Below are 22109 nucleotides of genomic sequence, written 5' to 3'. Positions count from 1 at the left end.
ACACTAGAAACACAGGGCTTCCAGTACACTGAGGCCATTGTTACAGCATAGTGCTGGAACTTACATTTCTTTTGTTAATCCTGCCAAGTTGTAATAGCACAGAGAACAGACTGTATAGATTAGATGTTTAGAATGGGCAGGGTGGTCTTTTAAATCCACTCAGCAGCACACAACAGAAACAAATGGAGGTGCCTTTAGTGATGAGCAGTGGTCAATAAGATTTTGTGGCTGTATCAAACAGCAGGTAAGTAAGATGGAGACTCAGAACATTAGAAGAACACCTAATTTCGGTTAGTTATATCTCAATCATCTGAAATGGATCACAGTATCAGATAGAAGGATGAAATACATAAAGGATCTCTTTAGGATGAACAATTTCTTTTGTTGCTTAGAAATATACTTTCTGTGTTTAAAAATGCTTAAGAGACTACAAAGAGAGTAGAGTGGGAAAAATTACTACAAGATCTTTTAGAAAAGCCGTATTAACTGTTCTTCATATCTATTTTATTTCAGAACACAGAATCATAGAATTGTTCAGGCTGGAAAATACCTTTAAGACAATCAAGTCCAACCATTAACCCAGCACTGACAATTCCAGCAACCATGTCCCTAAGTGCCTCATCTACTTATCTTTTAAATACCTCCAGGGATATCTCCAGAATCTCAGTGCATCTTATTGACCAATACTGTGCCTCTTTCACTTTATTGCTAGTTGGTATTCCCCCATACTAAACTTTACATGTGTGATGGGTATTCATCATGATTTCTTTATTTTCATGCATTCTACACCTACAGTGAATTACTCTGCTATCCCCAGAAAAACTAGACTTGGAATTCCTGCCCCATGAGCCTCCAAGGAACAACCAAGGAGGTTTTCTCTAACGGGGTGATGGCAGGTGGCCCCATGAGATGAAGCAACCCACTCAGGTGGGCTCTAATGGGCAGCCTCTGGCCGCTGCTGCCTAAGGCACCACTTCCCATCTCCCACTGAACCCTGCTAGTGGGCTACAGAGATGCATGACTCGAACCATTGGAGAACCTGATGCCTCTGTCTCTCACTGCCATTCCTGAGTGTGAAGGGGCTGGTACAGGCAAGACACATGGTCTTTTCTCTGGGATTCTCAAGTTGCACCACCTTTTCCTCAATCCAAACTTCCTCAAACAATAAGAAGCAGTGATGCTCCAATAGGTTATTGCAGTGCTCATGGCAAGCTACAAAGCTGAGCATTTGCCTATGCCTCATAATACTGATTTCACTGCATTTTTACTGAATAAAAACAATCCCTCTGCCTTTTTTCCATACTGTTTGTGGTCTTAACAGAGTTGCTATGCAGCACAAACCTTTGATATAGAATAACTATGAAGGACATGGACAAAGGCCAAGAAAGGATGGAAAGCACAATTTGTTAAAACTGAAACAATGAAATTGGACACAATATTTAGGTTTTGTAAAATTACATTTTACTAATTAAGTCTATTTTTTACATTTGTATCAGCTTGAATCAAGCAGTTTCTACATGAAGAGATTTCATAATATTACCCTGAAGCACATGAAACTCTTTGGCCTTGTTAGAACTTGGTGTCAGCTGTGTCCAGGCACAAAAGAAGTTTATGAGAGAAGCAAATAGTAATTAGATGTCAGCAATGTGCAAAGCACGGTATACACAGGAAGAAAAAGTTGAGTGCCCAATATTTAGCAAAGCGATGTGGTAAAGGCAGACAAACTAACATCCCCAAATTGTTGTGGCAGATCTAGATTAATATATGGAAATAGGATCTGATTTTTCAGAAGTGAGTACTCCCCATTTGTGGGAGGTTTTATGTTGGATGTAACACATCATTAGCCACTTCTGCTTTCTGATATTTCTGATAGGTTATCCTAAGACTGACCAGTTTCTCTCAGTTTAGGCTCTGAGTGCTTTAATACCTTTGGTCATGGATTTCATTATTTCTCCTTACTCTTCAGCAAGCAACTTAGTGTCAGCTACTGTATTCCACTAAGAAATCTGCAAAGGTACTTCTCTCAGATGGCAAGGCCACATAAAAACTCCCATTTCGCTTTGAATGATTTCCTTTTCACTAAAAATGTGCTTCTGCAAAAATGCAGCATCAAACTTTATTAAAATCCTAAAGCCAAATTCTCCCACTAATTGCTTCAACATGTTGCCTAACTCATTTAGAGTGAAGTAGAACAAAGCCACTGAAGAATGGTTCATCTGCAGCTAAACAGTCTCTTCCTTGCCCTTTATAGCCCACATTAGTCTACAGCTCATGCACCCTGGAAACAAAGATTTCTCCCAATAAACACTTGAAAAAAAACCCCACCCAAAAAGTAAGTAAAAATAGAGAGTAGAGTAGTCAAAAAATATATTTTGAGAGCTAATCTTCTCTAGAAATTCTGGAATAAACCTTTTCACATCTCATCATTATTGGGAGATATTGATTCAAATCTGTCTTGCACCACAAGAAGCGTCTATTTTTTTTTTTTTGAGAGAAAGTTAAACAATTTCAACCCAGTAGTTACCTCTCTTCATTCTTAAGGATTTTGTCAATTTTTGACATGTCATTTGACTTGACATTTTTGAATTTTCCAATCTTTTTGACAGCTGAGACCTCTCTACCTGCATTTTGGTTAGACATTTAGCTAGATATTATAATCTAGATAGCTATAGAGGGACCCAAAACAAACAGAGCAAAATAAATCATCTTTTAAACAGTAACACGTGATAAATACTTTAAATTGCATTTCTTTTTAGAAATATTAACATCATGCCATGAATGCCTCACAGCATAGGACTTCACAGACATTGTAGATTGTTAGTACTGCCATTCCAAACTTCATGTCATAGGTGGGAATAGTTTACACATGCTTTTGTTACTGAGAGGTTAAAGACATTGGCATGTGACCAAAGAGGAAGGGAAGAGATACCACAAACCATCTTGAACTCTTCACACAGTAATGTGAAGAAGTTACAGGTAGTGTATTCGATTTCTTCTGTAAATGTACTCCTGGTACAACCTGTGTCTGGAAACTGTTTCCTTCTTTCCAACCAATACTATCTTTACCACAGCAGTCCCCAGCTGTTGCACAGCCCTCATGCCCTCTTTCCCTTATTTCACCATATGCTGCTTTTCTCTTTACAAGCAACAAATTCTTCCTCTTCTCTCTCGCTTTATTTCCTGGGACAAGTTCTGCTTATGAGCAGTTGTAAGTCTGTGCATTCCAAGGGGTATGTCATTATAGTGGAGTTCCCTGAATATCCAGGTCTGGTTACATGTAAATAAATTCAACAAGCAATCTGTGAGTGCAAAACCTGCAGACCTTACATTTTTGTATTCTAAATGTAAACTTGTCACAGATTTTTAGGTTTTTTGTTCTACACTGGAAGCACTTTCAAGTTTAAAAAAGGGGTAAAAGTTCTTGGAGAACAGGGAAGTAACCAGCTAGAATAAAAATTGTACTTTCAATTTTATTAGGGTTTTGAACGACTGTGTATGACAGCCAAAGCAAGCAATTAAAGATCACCACTCAAATTATGTATTGTTACTGACTACCTTCTACAATAAAATTATAAAGAAAAAGAAACATCACATGAGCTCTAATAAATGTTTACATAGCAACCAAGTGCCTTTCCTAGTGACCACCAAAGAGTAACTTGCCACCTGCTTGAGCCAAACGTGTGTCTTTCTTTCACTCCAAATACTGTTCAGGCATTTCAAAAAGTCATGTGAAGAACTGAAATACTCAAGTCACACTTAAGAGAGATTTATTTACTACTTACAAAACCAAGATTAGTATAATGATTTTGCAGAACTGCGGATGAAACGTTTTTCCAACAATGTGACTTAAATGTTGATGCAGTAAAATAAGTGAGTCCCTTCCTCTTTCTGCAGGAAACCAAACCAGAATACTAAATTACTGACACTTAAATGTAAAATTCTACTTCTATGCATATAATAAACATCAGGACATTTCTGCAGTTCATTTATTTACAAAAGGCACTAGATATAGTGCCTGTATAGTATTTCTTTGATTTTCTGTTTCAAAGGAAAAAAAACCCAAAGATACCTGATACTGAGGCATAATTAAAGAAGAATTTTTAAACCAGCATATATTAAGACATCTCAAATATTAGTTTAATTCAATTATTTTTGCACCTCTAACTTAAAAAGAAGTAAACCTGTTCTTTCAGCTAGAAATTTCTGTCACTCAAAATTACTAGAAGACAGACTAGCTATAGAAATATTAAGTATGATTTTGTGGTTTGATGTTGATTTTTTTGCCCAAACTCTTTCTTTTGCTATATATAAAATACTCTCTTTCTGAGTAGTACAGAAGTATTAGCCAATATGAAAAGGGGTTGACCTTTTTTTAAGTAATCAACTGTAAATATGAAGTATCAGTGAATTATTACACTCAAGTTGTATGTAAAGAATACGAGCAACATGATGCTACTGCCAAAAGGCATAGTGTGGAGAGTACCTCCAGTCTTAGTGGTACAATAATTTGTTTTATTACTTTTCTGTACTTCCACCAAGATATACTGTTCCAAGCAAGTCCTTTTATTAAATTTCTATCTCCCTTCCTAATACCTTCAAAGGCCTGCCAAGTACTCACCTTATTTGCATCCACCACAGGGGATGCGTACCTAAAGCAAGATTCCCAGTACATTTTCAGGCAGAGAAGCAGAGTGTGCACATGTACGTCTTTGTTGCGGAATGGTGACCTTGCGTTTACATGTTAGTTTGGAAGGCAGATAACTATGAATAGTCAAAGGAAACATAAACAAACTTGACAGGTTGTCCATGGCTTCGGGTTAAGCCAAAGCAAAAATGCTGAACATGACGTGCTTTTGAATTAAACTATGGTTTCCCTCTAAGTATGTGAAAAAGTGAATCTCACGGAAGATTTGCAAATCAAGGCTACATTATGTGTTTGAAATGACAGTCCCAGGCGGATGAGGTGTGTACCATGCAGGGCTCCACAATGGGACCTCCAGACCCCGGAGTTTCTGAACAGGTTTGCACCTCCCGTTCCGCGCCCCGGTGAGGACCTGCCGCCCCTCGGCCGGCAAAAGGCGAAGAGTCGATAAACGCGCACATTGGACCGCTCTTTTAGCCCTTTAAAGAAGGCACAAGCCGGCGTGTCCCGCAGCCTCCGCCGAGCACCGCCCGGCAGCACCGCACCGCCCGCTCCCTGCCCCGACGGGGTGTGAGAGGCCCCGAGAGGCGGCAGCCGCCGGAGCCGGGGCTGTGGGGAGGATTTCTGAGGTCAGAAACTCTCCGAAGCGCTGCTTCCAGGTGTGGGCAGGGGTGAAAGGCGAAGGGCCCCACTGCGGTCCCCGGCCCCCGCCGCCCTCGGGGCCGCCCGCGGGCGGGGCGGGCGCTGCCCCGGGGGCACCGCTGAGGAGAACCGAAAGTGAAGGGAAGTCGTCGGGCGGCGGGGGATCCCCGGGGCCGCTGGAGGCGGCAGCGCCCCTGCCTGGCGGGAAAAGACACGTATGAGTGCTCGTGTGTGCGTCCCCCAGGTCCTCGGTCACGGTCCGTGACTTCGGGGCGCCGCCACGGAGCCCGTCCGGGCGCTGCCGCCCCGCCGCTCGTGCCCCGGGCAGGGCAGTCGCCGGCGATGCTGTGCTGCATGCCCGGCGTGGCTTTCGTCCCCGCTTTGCTCGTCAGCTGGTCCTCGGCCGCCTTCATCATCTCCTATGCGATCGCCGTGCTGGAGGGGCACGTCGAGCCCCTCGTCCCCTACATCAGGTGAGGCGGGAGCGCGGTGGGAGCGCCCGAGGAGCAGGGGGAGCTGCGTGTGTGTGTGTGCGTGTGTGTGTGTGTGTGTGTGCGTGTGTGTGCGTGTGTGTGTGTGTGCGTCTGTGTGTGTGTGTGCGTGTGTGTGTGTGCGTGTGTGTGTGTGTGTGTGTGCGTGTGTGTGCGTGTGTGTGTGTATGCATGTGTGTGTGTATGCATGTGTGTGTGTGTGTATGCGTGTGTGCGTCTGTGTGTGTGTGTGCGTGTGTGTGTGTGTGTGCGTGTGTGTGCGTGTGTGTGTGTGTGTGCGTGTGTGTGCGTGTGTGTGTGTGTGTGTGTGTGTGTATGCGTGTGTGTGCGTGTGTGTGTGTGACACACAGGCGGCGGTTCCGAGGGGTTCCCAGTCGGGTGTGGGATCCCCAGAGGAGGAGAGGCAGTGGTGGCAGGGCCTCCCCGTGATGGGGGCGCACGCTATGCCCTCCCGGCACCCATCACACCTCCAGCGCCCGGGCCTCTCCAAGAGCCGCAGGACCCAAACGCTGGCAGATGCAGTGGAAAGGACCTGAAACAGTTTTCTACTGGAGCCAAAGTGTCCTGAAGGTCTGATCATAGCAAAACTTTACAATCAAGTGGTGGAAATGTAGCTTTGTTTCTATAACTCCAGAACTGGGCCAAAGTGCACCAGATGATGACTTGAAACCCTATGATGGTTTTTCCAGTATGTGCATCCCCACAAACACGTGTATTTAAAATTTCAGCACAGGACCAATGAGTGTAAAAGACTTCCCAAGAGGTGGCTGGCATCTCTTTTCTAAAACCTTAGTCACTTAAGTGCAGTTCTGTATAAATCATTGCTTGTGATTTATGTTAACATTTAAATATAAACAATGAAATAGCTAGATTTTATCTCTTAATAGATTAAAGCTTAGCCAGATATCCAAGAGTGTTTCTGATATACAGAAGATCTAAACAAGATTTTAAAATACATCTTTCAAGATACATCTAGACCTAATTCCTTGAAAGACTTCACGGACATTCATAATTTCAGAAGACTGCTAACCTGATTGGCACATACAAGCAAATTTGATTGAAAATTAGGGTTTGTCATCATAGGCAAGTGCAAATGACACCACAGCCCACAAGAAAGCTGAGCTTCATTCAAATTGAGCCAAAGAAACTTGGGCCACATGCTTATGTTAGCAAAACTTTTTAAGATTATCTGCACAAATTTGGGCTCAGCTCTTGGAAAGCCTCGTTCTTGTACTTGAACAAATACCTTGTAATCAAGGCTCGTCCTTGATTACATACACAGTTTTACTGACACAAAAGCGCTTCTGGTAAGTGTAATTTATCTATCATTAACCAAGGAAAAAAAACCCATTTGATATAACTGTTCATTCTCAGTATATGGTTTGTACTCAGAAGGATTTTGAGGTCCTGTAGTGAGAAATTTGGCAAAATTACGTTTCTTATGTTAAGCCATGTCATAGAATAAAACATATGAGTAAACAGGATGTGTTTTTTTCTGTATAATTGTTTTCAGTTAATTTTTGACAGCCCAAGTATCTTAATTGTGTCCTTCTTTTTAAAGAGATAGACCAAACCTTTAAGTCATAGCTCTATAACTCTGATAACTGTATTGCAGCTGCCATAGTTACATCAATCTAATGGAATAGATCACAGAAAAAAAATCATTCTTATGCTTTACTACGGAATCACAATATATGCCAGTGTACCCTAAAAGAACCCAAACAAAGCAAAGACTTGAGAGGCTGCATCAGTGATAGCCAGTCACATTTCAGGCCCTCTGCATTTACTAGTAAAGTTTTTTAAAAGTCTTTTTTATTTTACATCCATTTAACACCACATTTGGATTAAAGATATACATTGGCTATTGTTGAAGAATCTGTAATAATTCTAAAGGCACATGGTGTGAGCATAAGATCTTTGTAGAAGGTGCATTTGGCAGTGATACGATATTTCCTTTTAAGTACTTAGGCCAATAGTCATACCATAGTTCATATTTTATTTTGCAGGTCATTGCTTTAGCCTAAGAATCTGAATCATGTGATTAAGAATGTGATTTAGTAAAGATTAGAATCATAAAAAAGAGGAAGAATGTTGCAACATATAAGTTGTGCAATATCTTAAAATGAGCTTTAAAAATTAAATAGAGCTCGTATGGGAAAATTCCAGTTACACAAAGGAGAAGAATATGGACAAACTTTAGTTCAACATTTCTGTAATTCTTACATATGTTCCTCAAGTACCCTGTGTATGCCTTGAGGTAACTTATTAATTTTATTTGTTTACCATGTAACAGCTGTCACAGTGAGAGACCACACCTGAATTTGTCATTGAAACTGTGCTAATGCTTCATCAAGTAAAGTCAATACATTTCTGAGTAGATAAAATGAACATGATTTTGTGTTTTCTGGCAGCTGAGTCCTAAAATTAAGTTATGGCCAAACTGTCATGTCAATGTCATGGCTAGGCTTCGCGAATGAAGATTTGGGAAGGCTCTATCCACATTTGTTACAGATGGCCAAACTAGTTCTTTTGCTAATATACTCAAAATCCAAACTAATTTGGATGTGCTGGGGTGGCTGTTTCATGGTTTGAATTCTCAGTGAAAGCATAAAGGGAATTTTCCTAAAGGTATTTGCTATCAGGTGTACCTCTGGATCAACAAGAATCCCTGTAGGGAGAATAGAATTTTCCTATTTTAAAAATTTGGGACTTAAAGTTTGGAGAGAAATAGTTTATGATGGCTATGTAGTAATTAGATGACGATGAGTCTTTTGGCCCTAAAATATTTATTACTTGTCTCCTCCACCTTCTTGTCTTTCCACTCTTCAGAATATTGTTTGGTTTTAGAATTCTATTGCATGAGATGGTGACACAAGTAGAGGATTCCTCATCTTTTCAGTGGTGGCAGAGCTCACCTATGCACCACTCCAAATAAGTGAGCACATTTTTGTTTCAAATATGCCATTTGCTTTTTGTCTTTTTCATAATAAGAAAGGGACTGTTACCCATACTTTTTTTTCTAATATTTTTTTTTCCATAGCAACAGACCAGAAGCAAAATGAAAATGAACCTAAGTCTTCATTTAGCTTCAGGGATTTTTCAGTGGAAAATATGACATTAAAAAGATTGTGTCCTTAAAAGTCCAGTGCAGTACTTTGTAAATAGATTGTAAATGTAATATAGTATTCTTGGTATGAAATTTCTTGAAAGTGTAGGTCTATTAAGTTTAAAAATCAACAATAGCAAAATTCACCTATAAAGCTCTAGCTTGCAAAAAGCTTTAATTAAAAAATGGAGACCAGTGCAATTTTAGGTTATTTGGATTGCTCTTATGGTGTGTTCCAAGAACTTCACATGGCTTTCTATGCATGTGCCAGTTCCATTCTCTTCTCACCTAAAGTCCTTCAAAAGCTTTGAAGTGATTACAGTCCTGTACTTACCACAGAGCGGTTTCTGATTTGAAAAAGTCCTTGAAGATTGTCACAAGTGGCTGACTTTTTAAATGGAGTCCTTTGTCATATTAATGAAAACACTCCAGAAACACAAGGCAAAGATGTGAAGTTGAAGGTTAAAAAATGGGCTAAGTGAAACATGGATTAAAATGATTTTCAGATGTGTCAAACAAACAAACAAAAAAGAGTTAGTTTACTGTTTTCATCAATTCCACTGTCAAAGAGGAACAACACTAGTACAAAGTACAAGCTGAAACAAGTCTTCAGAAAGCATTACAACAAGAACCAATCTAGTAAAAACAAATGTTTTAATTTTCTCGATTTTTTGCATCAGTTTTTCAGAGAAAAGGATCCTTCCTTTATCCTAAACTTCCTCCTGTTGTTGGTAAATCATCTTAGCAACTGATTACACAAATCTTTCTGTACATAGAAGGGGTTTGAGAGCAAATATTAATTTCTAAAGAAAATCAAGTCTTTTGAGATAGTCATACTCTTCTGTCTTGAACTTAACGAAATTGTCAAAATCTTTAAGAATGATTGCTTAAGTAGAGATTGCTTTCTCTTTTGGATGTTGAGAGCACCTGAGCAGCTGTCATTTTGGCTGCACTCAGCGGTAGATTCAGAAGCTTAGCACTGAAACCTAATCCAGCCTCACTGTTGGAAAGAAGAATATTCATCTTCTTGAATCACATAAACCCCCCACATCTAGCTAGTACCTACTTGTCCCATCATACACAGAATCATAGAATCAGTTAGGTTGGAAAAGATCTCTGAGATCATCAAGTCCAACCTAGGACCAAACACCACCATATCAATTAGACCATGGCATGAGGTGCCACACCCAGGCTTTCCTTAAACACCTCCCAGGATGGTGGGACTCCATCACCTCCCTGGACAGTCCATTCCAGTGTCTATCACCCTTTCCTCCTAATGTGCAACCTAAACCTCCCCTGGTGCATCTTAAGTCTATATCTTCTTGTCCTGTCGCTGGTAGTGAAGGGCCCAGAACTGGACACAGCACTTGAGGTGTGGCCTCACCAGTGCTGAGTAGAGGGGGAGAATCCCTTTCCCTTGTCCTGCTTATCTGTATCAGAAATAGAGATATTTCTGATATGGGCCAGGATGCCATTGGCTTTCTTGGCCACCTGGGCACACTGCTGGCTCATTTTCAGCTGCTGTTCACCAACAGCCCCAGATCCTTTTCCGCTCAGCAGTTTTCCAGCTGCTCTTCCCCCAGCCTGTAGCACTGCATGGGGTTGTTGTGGCCACAGCGCAGGACCCAGTGCTTGGTCTAATTGAACCTCATACAATTGGCCTCAGCCCATCAATCCAGCCTGTCCAGATCCCTTTGCAGAGCCTTCCTACCCTCCAGCAGGTTGACACTCCCACCCTTGGAGAACAGTTAAGTCTCAGAATCTTTGCTCAGTTTCCAATAAACTTTGACATTAACTGAATCCCTTACATGTTTACATTTCTGACAGTAGAGTTCATTGGGTGCCTCTGTTTACACACACACAGTTGTGCCTCCTGGTGCTGCCCAGTAACTGAAAACTCAGCTCACACCCAAATTATGTAGAGGTTTAAGAACCAGATGTTTTCCATTGGCTTGACCGACAGAGCCTGATCAAATAGATATCAACTGATTGTATGTAGGACAAGAAAAAATAGACATTTGACAAGAAAAATAGTGTAAAGAGCTGACAGCATCACAGTATTGTTCCTTCAACAGAGCACTCACCCTCTATAGAAGAGTCCTGCTTGAGGGAACTTGAGCCCACATACTCCCAGGGGTATGTTCATCTTGTGAAGAAAGGACATTCTTTGGGGTGGGTGTTTGCACATATGTAGGGAAAAGAGAGAAAAGGATTCTGTGATCAAGGTGTTCCATTTTCTACACAACAAATATTTTGTATATGTGGTGTTTTTCATATATATATATATCTATGCACATACATATGTATATAAATTCTGTAGATATGCTCACACTCATGCTCCCTCTTTTTATCCCAGTGAATTCCTAATTATCCACTGTAAGGGTGAATTGCTTCAGCAGAAGAGACTTACAACACCTTGGGTGTAGACTACTCTTAAGCTGCATCTACATTAGCAAATTAAACCCCTCCTAGGAACATTCCTGGGCATTGGAACACAATTACTCTCATGGGGTAAGATCCTTTTAAGACAATGAGGAAATTAAGGCAAATTCTCTCACATCTTAAGATGTGAGATGCCATTAGATATGTTTTACTCTATCACAGTGTTAATTCAGTGGATAAAAGAAATGCCATTTCTAAAATATCATTTATGTAATCATGTCATTCATGAACAAAGTATTGCTCTGTCACATCTCTGCATGTTGAATACAGAAAAGGAAGAAATACAGTTCAAATAGTATGCTCTCAAAATACACTTACTTTATGAAAAGAAAAATACACTACTACAAATGGAGGCTGCATGTTCAGCAGAAATGTTTAAATGCCCTATCCCCAAAACAGCAGTTCACACAAGTTATATTTTTCTTGGATTTCATGTGTACATCTTATTTATGTTTCACAGATCTCAATTAACTCTTAATTTCTTTCTCTTCCTGCTTTAGTGACACTGGAACAAAACCTCCAGAAAGCGGTGTCTTTGGTTTTATGATTAATATTTCAGCTCTTTTAGGTATGTATAAAGTACTTGGTTTGACCAGAATGAAGAAATGAGAATTAGCAAAAGCCGTCTGCTTACATTGCAGTCCATTCAGTATTCTGCAGAAAAACTACTCCACAGTCAAATGGTAGTGTCAGATAGATGTAAGTAATAGCCAGAGGGCCAGGTCCTTAGGATCAGTTAGCGCAGGCTTAGAGGCACTTATGTCTCTTAAGAGCACCTCATCAGTGCAAAGTAGTCAACACGGCTGGAAATAAAAGAGGAAGAAAGATGGTATAATTACTGTGCAAAAACTCTCTCTCTGATATGGGGACACTTTAGTTTCTAATATGCTGCAGCAAAGGGAAGAATTGTGTTGAAGCAACACCTGGTTTTCTCCACAACATGCCTACTCCTCTACAAAATGACTGATGGGAATCAGGAAGTGTGGCGTTTTCTATTCACTTCTAGGGGATGGAGGATCGATAGCTGTGTAGTCTACCATGGCCTTAAGGCAAAGTAAAAATCACATATTTTACCTTCTGTAAGAGCCTCATTCAATCACACTATCTTGACATCTTTCATGTAACCTATCAGTGCCTGGGCAAAGCTACCTGATGTATTTTTCCAACTGTAGATAGACTAAAACTATGTTCTGTGTTGTATGGAACTGTGGAATTCAGTCTACAGCTTATTATTTCCTGATGAACCACGATTTTCTTATCCAGTACAGGTGTTTGTCAGGAGTGAACTGCATATTGGGGTCACATATGTAGGACTGCAAAAATGAATTGATTCTACAGACCATCCATTATAAGGAGATGTAGTTCTCATAAAAGACTGTGTATCAGAGCAGAATAAAACCTCCCACTTCCAGCTTATAGTTCATCTCCCTGTGACATCTGTTCCTAATGCAGAATGGCAATGTCTCTGCCTAAAACACTCACGAGAATGGAATTCAAATTGGTGTTTTTCTTGAAGTGATGTACAGTTATTTCTAGATAGCAATAATGTGTGATGTTAAGACTAAGATAATGTTAAAGTTTTATCTAAAAGTAATATATCTGAAATTCACGACTTTTTTTCTTCATCCCAGTAGATTTAAAAGCAATATTAGTTACTGTATTATGCTTATAATTTCATTCTGCATGCTCATTTGTTACAGGAAAAGATGTTTAAATGTAAGCAATACATGATCATTGAACAAAATATGTATTTTTGGTTGGTTTTTTTTCAGGTGTAATTACAATGTACATCAGGTATTTATTAATAGAGAAGCAAAATGAGTCATCGCGCTTTGTTAGGTCTTCGTGCAACATGTTTTCATTATGTATTGGATTGATGGGCTGTACTGGAATGGGCATAGTTGCAACTTTTCAGGTATGACCATAAATTTCATATAATAAATGAAACTAAAGTAGTTTTACAAGTTAAAATTTCAAATAGGTAAGAGTGATTAACACTGTCCCAAGGTGGATAATTGGAAAATGAAGTAGGAATGCCTTTCTTGCTCTTGGTTTTATTCAGTAGCTTTAAAGAGACAGATTTGTTTTCTCCCCATATACTAGATTTTTTGCTTGTGCAGTTATGTCAGTAAGGGGTTTTCTGTGTGTTTGTCTTGTAAAAGGTCTGTACTATAAAACAACTTAATATGGATGCTTTTGCTGTAAATTTTTTACTATGAGAATTGGACTGTGAAAAGCTTTGCTATTCAAAGTTTAGTTTGCTTCCAGTTAGGGAGGGCAAAATAAGTCAGACTAACAAATGCACCTGCATTTTTGCCTGAATGATGGCACACTCACTAGCAGAACTTTCTATAGAATAAACTAGACTTACCTGACAGGTGAGAACATTGAGCACAATATCAGCCTGTTGTTTTGAGTCTGTGGGAGATGGCATAACAACATATTAAGTCTTTATTTATAGAGACATGTAGAATTACTGCTTACTTTGCCAGAAAGAATTTGACATCTCATTAAAAATCAAAATCCACTCCTCAGTGTCTGAAAGAAAATTCAATAGAGACAAAAAATACTGAAACAGATTATTAATTTCACCTGTTCTAGTGAGGAAGTGTGTAATAGGGTAGATTCTGACACAAAGAAGTATTAGGAGAATTGCACTGAAAGCTTCAGCTTAGAATCAAGTAAAATCTAATTGGCAGGTAGTTTGAGACACTGCCTTTAAATCTGTGGAAACAGCTATATTATTTCTTTTAAAGGATGGCCTACCTTGGAACAGTTTGGTAAATACTGGTGTGGTCATACAGTGACCTGACAAGATACAGAGGAATTTAAAATAAAGATTGTCAGGGCTTCAGCAGCCAGTACAGTTTTACATGTAATGGACATGGTATTTTCAGACAAAAACGCTGCCTTAGACTGATACCTTACCCTTTTTAGGATAAGGAACCTTACCTTTACTGCCTTATATCCAGGCAGTATGTGTGGATTGCAAACACCACAGGCACTGCAGTCAATTCTAGGCACACTGTTTTACTTTTAAAAATCTGTACTCTTATTGATAAGATTTATATGTGACACAAAAAAAAGTTAGATGATGGGGAACAGTGTTGCTTGACTGAAATAGAAAACAGACTCAGCTGCAATAAGAAAAAGACAAATTAAAGAATGCAAAATAATTGTGACAGTCAGGGAAGCAGAAACTTTCATGCTAATGTTCCCAAAGGGGTCCCTTGATAGTTATCTCATCTCTGTTTTCTCTCATTGCCAGTTTTAAACTCCTTCCTTACCTAATTTCTATTTTTTTCTGCTTTGGCCTTGCTTTCCTTGCTAAGTGCAGTTTGTAGAAAGGGTTCAGAACACAGTAAGGATCTAATCTCGCTAAGCATCTCCCTAGCTGATTTTTGAGCATGCTTACTTGCCCAGGAAGCTGCAAATGGTGGCTTGCAAGTCTTGAGTCCTTTAACTGTATAGTGTACAACCAGTGAACAGTACATTCCTATCCCCATTTAGGCATTTAGTAGAATAACTGAGACATGAAGAGAATGTGAGATTTCCTCAAGGTGATTGTTTCGGGTCAGGAGATCAAAGCAAAGCTGGAATTAGAAGTTATTTCTTTAGTATTCAGTCTAGTCCCTCTAATCATTGTGTCATGCAGGAAATTTATGTTCATGTGCACTACCTGTTAGTTTCTTAACACTCGTTTTCCCCCAGCAGGTGAGTTCACACCATACCTGAGTACTGTAGTAGAGCTGATTGACACTACTGGGCATCAGTTCATTTTCTCTTTCTCCAGAGCAAAATACCTAGTCTGCTAAAAAGGCTTCAGTGTGAAATTATACTTGAAATATTTAAGGTTTGCTTTTATTTACTCAATCTAGTGCCACTTGTGGTGAGTCTTTTAAGTGGCATAATTAATTGTAAGGAAATTTTTTTCACCCTTTTTGCTTCAAGGTGAGACAGGGTAGGTAGAATGGAGGTTTAATGGTATTGGTGTCTGAACACTTAATAAAAGTGAAGAACAAGGTGGGACAAAACACTGAGAATGTGTCCCTTAAAAGCAAATGATTTTCTGAGAAAATAAGTAATGGTTGTGAATGTTTGTTCTCTGTTTTAAATAACACAATGCTTGAAATACAGGAATGAAAGACAGTGGAGGGTTAGCTTTAAGAAGATAATTGGATGTGGAAGGCAAAACCCTGTAGTCCTTAATGAACAAGGCAAAGTGAAATCCCAGGTCGTAGGAGCTCTGATTTTGCTTGTTAAACATTACACATGATTAAAGAGTGATCTTCCTGCCTTTGCCTGGAAAACTGAGGAGGCTTACTGTACCACATGTAGCAACAGGTCTCAGCTTCTGTAGGGACTGGGCGTGATGGTCTTTTTAAAGGAAACTGTGGCAGTTTGAGAGGAGCAGTCACGACAGCCATGTTAACAAAGCTCTCTGTATTGTGTATAGGGCTAAATGCAATGCTTGTTAAATGCTTTCCATACCAAATCCTGCCATTCCTGTATTTATGGGAGGCAAAAATTGGGCAGAGGAGAAGAATAGTATAGATGAGCTACCACTTAAATACCTATGTGAGGAACATGCTTTAAATTCTGGTAGAACTTAATACATAACAGAGAGATAGAAGGGAATGAGTATAAAGAAAAGCCTGGGGAAAAAGAATTTGAGAGACCATTACAAGACAAAGAAAACAGTGGCCTCCAGGCAGGAAAGATGTTAAGATATGTAATGAAAGGGGATAGATACGTGTTCATGAATCAACAGATCTGTAGTAGGTCAGTTCATAGGTTCATAGTGCCTGTTTGGTTATGCTCTGGTGACAGAAAGGAGCTTTAAGCATGACTTACCTGACTGATATTGGATTCCAATGTGCCATATCTTTGGTTTTGTAAAAGTTTTTGAAACATTTAGAATACAGTAATTTCTCTGGAATCTTAATCTCCTTTGCTACTGGATATTCTACTTGTTTTTGTTATAAAGGAGAGAATTTTCCATAGGCAGGATATTACAAAAATATAGGCCACATATAGTGGTTTTTTTTATATATAACTAATTTTCTCCTGACTTATTTCTTGGAGCCTTGTGGTTGGCCACTGGAGGGTGGGGGGTGGAGCTATAGGAGTCACTATTTAGAACAGCTCCCTTGAAATTTTACCATTAGAGTTTGGCCACACAAATGCAGATTAGAATTTCTATATGGGGTTAAAATCTGTCAGGGTATGGGGAAGAAGTAAGTATAAGAACCTTTCTAGAAAAACACAAGCCAGTTCCTGTTTGTGAAACATTAATTGGTATTAGAGCAACTGTTGAACAGAACTAAAACTGATCCGAACTTTTACATGAACATGGGAAAGGACTGACCCAGTGGCTTTGGACACGGTTATTTACTTCTCTGAGCTACTCTTTTTCTATTTTCTTTCGTCTTCCCTGTTTGGAAAAGGGACTGTTTCCCATTCCTTGTGTGTGCCCAACACAATGTGGTTTCTGTCTCCTCACGCCTCATTGATTCCTACCACTACTCAGACAGTAGCAGCTAACCATTATGCTGATTCTTTTTCCAGGAGCTGGCTGTTCCCAGTGTCCATGACGTAGGAGCTTTGGTGGCATTTGGCTCGGGTGTTGTATACATTACACTTCAGTCTATAATCTCTTACAAGTCCTGTCCACGATGGAACTCTTACTTTGTGTGTCACATAAGGATGGCTATATCTGCAATATCATGCATTGCTTTCATTCCCAGTATCCTTTATGGTGTATCCCACAGTTTTCCCTTTATGCGTTCATGACTTTCCTTTTAAGTTAAAACATTGTTGATAAAGGATGAAAATGAAGTTACACTCTTTGCTTAGGGCTCTTTAATGCATATAATATAGCATGTTGAGACACCATTAATAGCAAAAAGATGAGGTTTAGGGTCTTCTAAAAAGCTTTATCTCTTATTTCAGTGGTATATTTCAAACCAATGCCCCAGTGTTCTTCACAGGATCATACACTAATAAAGCTTCATTTGAAGGAGAGAAGGGAGAAAGGCCTGCAAAAGGGAGGCACTGCTTCTACAATGAACCAAACACAGAGATGTATAAAATACAAGTGGCAAGATTTCCTTCAAGCCTAAGCAGGTGATTTTGATCATGTTGGTTGGTGCTAGTCTTCATTAGTTGCCTCCCCTAAAGACACACTCAACACACTTACTGGCTTTTCCCATGGCATGCTGAAATTTAGGGCCATCCTAAATCCTAAAAAGCCAATTTCATTGGCTTTGGGTGATCTGCCAGTTGAAAACTGGTCACAGCAGATTCATCACATCAGTCAGCCAGATATAGCCTGGTTTTGGTTTCAGCAGGTGGGAAAGTGTTTTTAAAGATGCTCCCAGTTCCTGAGAGGAAGTTGTACAAATATATCAAGCACCTATTGTGGACCAGTGGAAACCAACATAGTTCCCCTTCCAACAATGAAGGACTATGCTCCCACAGTTCTTGATCACAAATATAATCTAAGTTTTGGAGTGTCTCTCCTTACCACCTATATTTTGAAAGAACCAACAGAAATGTGTTTTGATTGCTGCTACCAGTTATCTTGTAATAATGTGTTTCATTTACTTGTTTTCTTAATATCTTGTTTTGATATTCTGGTTGTTCAGGTTCTGCTGTTTTATGGAAGGGGAAGATGGGGTGTTTTTTTTGTAAGCAAACATTTTCACTATTACTCACTAAAATTTTATGGTTTTCCTTTACACTGTTTTTCCCAGTGATTGTGTTCGCTTCTCAGGTTTCCATGACAAAAATTGATTGGACTCCAGGTGAAAAGGTAAAATCTTATTAGGTAGCCAACTCACCCTCTATCATATTATTCTGGGAATGCTGTTATATTTATCTAAAAGTGTCTAGCCCTAGAAACATTTTAGAGACTTTAAATAGTGCATTATCATGAACAGATTAGTGCAATGCTGGTTACTTTTCATTAGGAAAGTGTATGTGGCTTGGGTAAGGGAACTTGCAACGGATGGTTCAGTCTTTAGAGAGTTAGATTTTCATTTTAACCAAGCATTTGAAACTTTCCCACTGTAAAAAAGAAAAAAAAAAGATATTCTGGAAATTAGTTGTTCTACTTCCTCAGTTTCTTGAAACTGAACTTTACACATGAAACTTGAATGGACCAATTTGATTCTGAAGTTTCTGAGGCTTTTTTACAACATTGGTTTTCTCAGCTTTTTTACCATTCTTTATTAAACAGTCTTTATTATTGCCATAAATATTTGGGGTCTGACCTGAAGCATACTTAAGTCAATATTAGTTATTTTAGTTGATTTCAGTGTTCTCAGAATGATAACTATGAAAAGTAATTTTTATTTTTGGACAAATTTTGCCACAATGAAGTATTAAAAAACAGGTAAAATAATGCAGAGAGTGTATCCTACTTGATAAGCTTCATAAAAGCAAACTTGGCAGACGTATTTCAACCAAACAGTGGCAAGGCAGCCGTGAGATAAGTCTTTACAAGTTAGACAATCTTAGTAATACCTTGAGGTTTGTTTTGTTTTTTTTTTTTTTTCACTTGAGATGCACTTACCATTCTGTAAAAACAAAATCTGAATTGACTTTTATACAACAGGACATTAAAATGATGACTCATAAATCTTATATTGAATTTACAGAAGGAAATGTCTATAGCATTCCATATGTATTCTGTTTAGCTGTTTTATTTGAAAATTTGTTTTATGTCTCATTCCATCAGGATTACACTTATCATTTTATGAGTGCAATCTGTGAATGGACGGTGGCCTTTGGTTTTATCTTCTTCTTTTTAACATTCATTAGAGATTTTCAGGTTGGTATCTACATATTTTAGCATTATTTAGTGACTAAGTGCTATGAATTGTATAACAAATGCAATTGAAAATTACCATTCTTTATGTCAGACAGATACACCAAAGCTATACAAAAACAAATTTTACCAATGTCAAAAATGATTTCTGTCTATGTAATGAGTATTTTTCCCCTCATTTTTAAAACATAAAATTCAGTTTAATAGTTAATTAGGTGTCTGGTGTGGACAATTATTCAGTAAATTAATATATTCTACTTATTTACCAATCTTTTTGAGAAAGAGGCTCTCTGAAGTTGATGTAATAAAAAAATAAATGATGCAACTAAAACTGCATTTCTTTCTACCTGAGGGGTTTTATATAATAATCCAGTGCATTTCAACAATAGATGTTTCCTTTCTTTTTAGATATTACACATTTTGCTTGACATTCCCTCACAGTCAAAAAAAAAATCAATTTTTTAAAAAATTTTTGACATAAAGACATTGTGGTTTGGGTAGCTGGATCTGGTGATGCTTCAAGCCTGAATTTAAGGAAGAGAAAATACTAGATTAGTTAAAAAACCCACTTTTATATGACTTGTGAAAGTCATGCCTTGAACTTACTTTCCCAAGCTTTGCCTCACCAGCTCTTGTTGCTTACTGAGAACTGCTGCTTTATACCACAGTCACAAAGATGAACTGACTCACTCGTAATCACTGTAGGTCTCATACCCCATGTGTAGGTCTTTCATTTATAGCACTACCTCACACAAGTCCCAGAAAGTTGAAAACTAGATCCTAGTAAGTATGTGCATAAGTGTAGAATATGAGAACAAATTGATACTGTGATAAATTGCTGGAAACCATATGCAGAATTTGTGGAGGTGGGAAGGGTGGAAAAATAATGAGAACCCTCTATGTCCTCCAGTGTAAAACCAAAGTTTGGCATCAGATCATGTAAAACTTTGTCATTAATTCACTTCCTTCTTCACTTCAGCATGGAAGTAGTTAATACCTCTATATAATATGTACACAGCTTTGTACAGAAATCAATTTGCAACCAAGGATTCAGAGTTGACACATATTTTACTAACCAACAGCAAACATTTCTATGTCTGTTTAGTTTTGACTTAGTACTGAATAGACCATGGCTGTAGGGCTTTTCCTTATTAAATAATAATAAAATCCCCCAGGTTCAGCAGAAAAAAGCACTTCATTTTTTTTAAAAAAGTACTTGTTCAAAATTACACAACACATTATCTTAAAGGTATATAATTGCCTTCTAAAAGTGACAGAATTATGAAGTACTATTCAGAAATGCATGCATCATTTAATGCTCCATTTTGTGGGGAGATGTTTATTGCATCACTCTGATGCCTGCATATATGATGGCATCTCTTTTATCAAAGGTCAGACTCTTCCCTTGGAGATGGATATTAACAGGACAATGCTGTAGTCCTCAGAATACCTATCAGCAAGTTTTAGTTGATAATTTTACTTCTGATCATGGTGTTAAACATTCAGAGTTTAACTATATATAAATATTGTGAACATAATAAATAGGAGAAAATGATGGAATTAAGAAATATAAGAAAAATTAAGAAAAATCATCCCCTTTTTTAAAAAAATTTCCTATGGGATGTATTTCACTTAAACACTTTTTTCTTTTGTTTTATCTCCTTGTAGGTTAGATTGCAGAACTGTAAAATTAATTTATCTTAAGCTGATCTTGTTTTATTTTTTTTAGAGATTTTCTTTGAGGATATCAACAGAAATACATGAAGACTCCTGGTAGTGAAAAGTAAAAATATTTTATATCTATGAATATTCTAGGTTTCTTTTTACTCATAGAAAATGTTGCAGAGGGACAGGGATTGATAAATTGTATTAAGAACCCATGCCATTAACTCTGCAACATCCATAACAGCATCCACTAAAAGACTTTAAAAACAGCAATGTTCCTGCTGCCTTTTTGTAATATTTTGTAATTTTTATACGGTTTGTTATATTAAAAATACTGTAATAGAAGCAATCCCTAGAAGCACTGCAAAGTCATTCAAGGACTTGATCTCCTCAGATTTTCCCTTTTGGACATATCCATACTTTATAATTTGCTGTAGTCTAATTAGTAACATTACTTTTAAACTGGAGAAAGTACATTTTGCAAACAGTTAGGAAAGTCTAAAGGCAATGGAAATCACTAAGGCTGAATTCCTACTCTGTCAAGTTCCAAGGGCTATGGAAGATGTTGAGAGCAGAATTGGGCATCTTTGTTTCAAGACCAGAAATTTAAAGTTAGTAGGTGGTAACACTATGCTACATGTTTCTGATACTGGGCATTGTATACAAATACAAATGCTAGGAGAAGTTTAAACTATATTGCTTGAAAAGGTGTTTTCTGATCATTTACCCCTTTTTCCCTTTTATGCACTGCTGGCCATAGGAAACTTAAAACTAAAGTGGGAATAGAAAGTAAATTTACATTTATGCATGCCATAGTAAAGAGAAATCTTACTGCAATTTGGTTAACACAAAGCAGAAATTTCCAGCCTGTGTTTTAACCTACAATGATGGAACGAAGAAGGTCTCCAAAAAAGTCTTTGGAAATGAATGGAAAACAAGTAGTTTTCAGGTGTTTGCTCCTATGTGTATGAGTATTATATATATAAAACTGAAGGAAAAAAAAACCCTGGAGAGCATCTGTAGTGAAGGTATGGCATATTTGCTGCTATAGACTTACTTCTGTAATGAAAAACTGGGAAAGGATCTAATTTTGGAGTCAGATGTTACAGGTATCTGCAGGCAAAAAGTTCTTTAGTTGACTGATCTGCTACCTCCATTTAGTGCATTAGCCACTTGGCTGTCAGTTCAGTTCTCTGAAAGTTACATTTGCCATGCTCTATCACAGTTTATGCAGAAATATTGATGATTTTCAGTTGCTAATTTTCCACGAAATAAAATGAATGCCTGTTT

At 38.3% G+C, this 22109-nt stretch overlaps 1 protein-coding gene and 1 long non-coding RNA gene across 2 annotated transcripts; one reads left to right on the top strand and one right to left on the bottom strand.

The window, feature by feature from the left end:
• Window positions 1-5298: 5298 nt before the first annotated feature.
• Window positions 5299-21536, top strand: DRAM1 (DNA damage regulated autophagy modulator 1). The gene is made up of 7 exons (XM_051784731.1): window positions 5299-5757; window positions 11824-11891; window positions 13096-13238; window positions 16892-17069; window positions 18079-18137; window positions 19065-19157; window positions 20884-21536. The coding sequence occupies exons 1-7, from the start codon at window positions 5627-5629 to the stop codon at window positions 20929-20931; spliced, it is 720 nt and encodes a 239-aa protein (XP_051640691.1). The 5' UTR covers window positions 5299-5626; the 3' UTR covers window positions 20932-21536.
• Window positions 6527-16717, bottom strand: LOC127469889 (uncharacterized). Its single transcript, XR_007904108.1, has 3 exons — window positions 13695-16717; window positions 11958-12126; window positions 6527-11046 (listed from the first exon to the last, which is right to left on the bottom strand). It is a non-coding gene; the product is annotated as an uncharacterized LOC127469889 (long non-coding RNA).
• Window positions 21537-22109: the final 573 nt, after the last annotated feature.

This window comes from Manacus candei, unplaced genomic scaffold, assembly GCF_025592945.1.
Source record: "Manacus candei isolate 608988 ecotype Guabito, Panama unplaced genomic scaffold, ASM2559294v1 h1tg000018l, whole genome shotgun sequence".
NCBI classification, from domain to species: Eukaryota; Metazoa; Chordata; class Aves; order Passeriformes; family Pipridae; genus Manacus; species Manacus candei.
The sequence above is the reverse complement of the archived record's forward strand: the minus strand, read 5'-3'. Positions and strand labels throughout refer to the sequence as shown.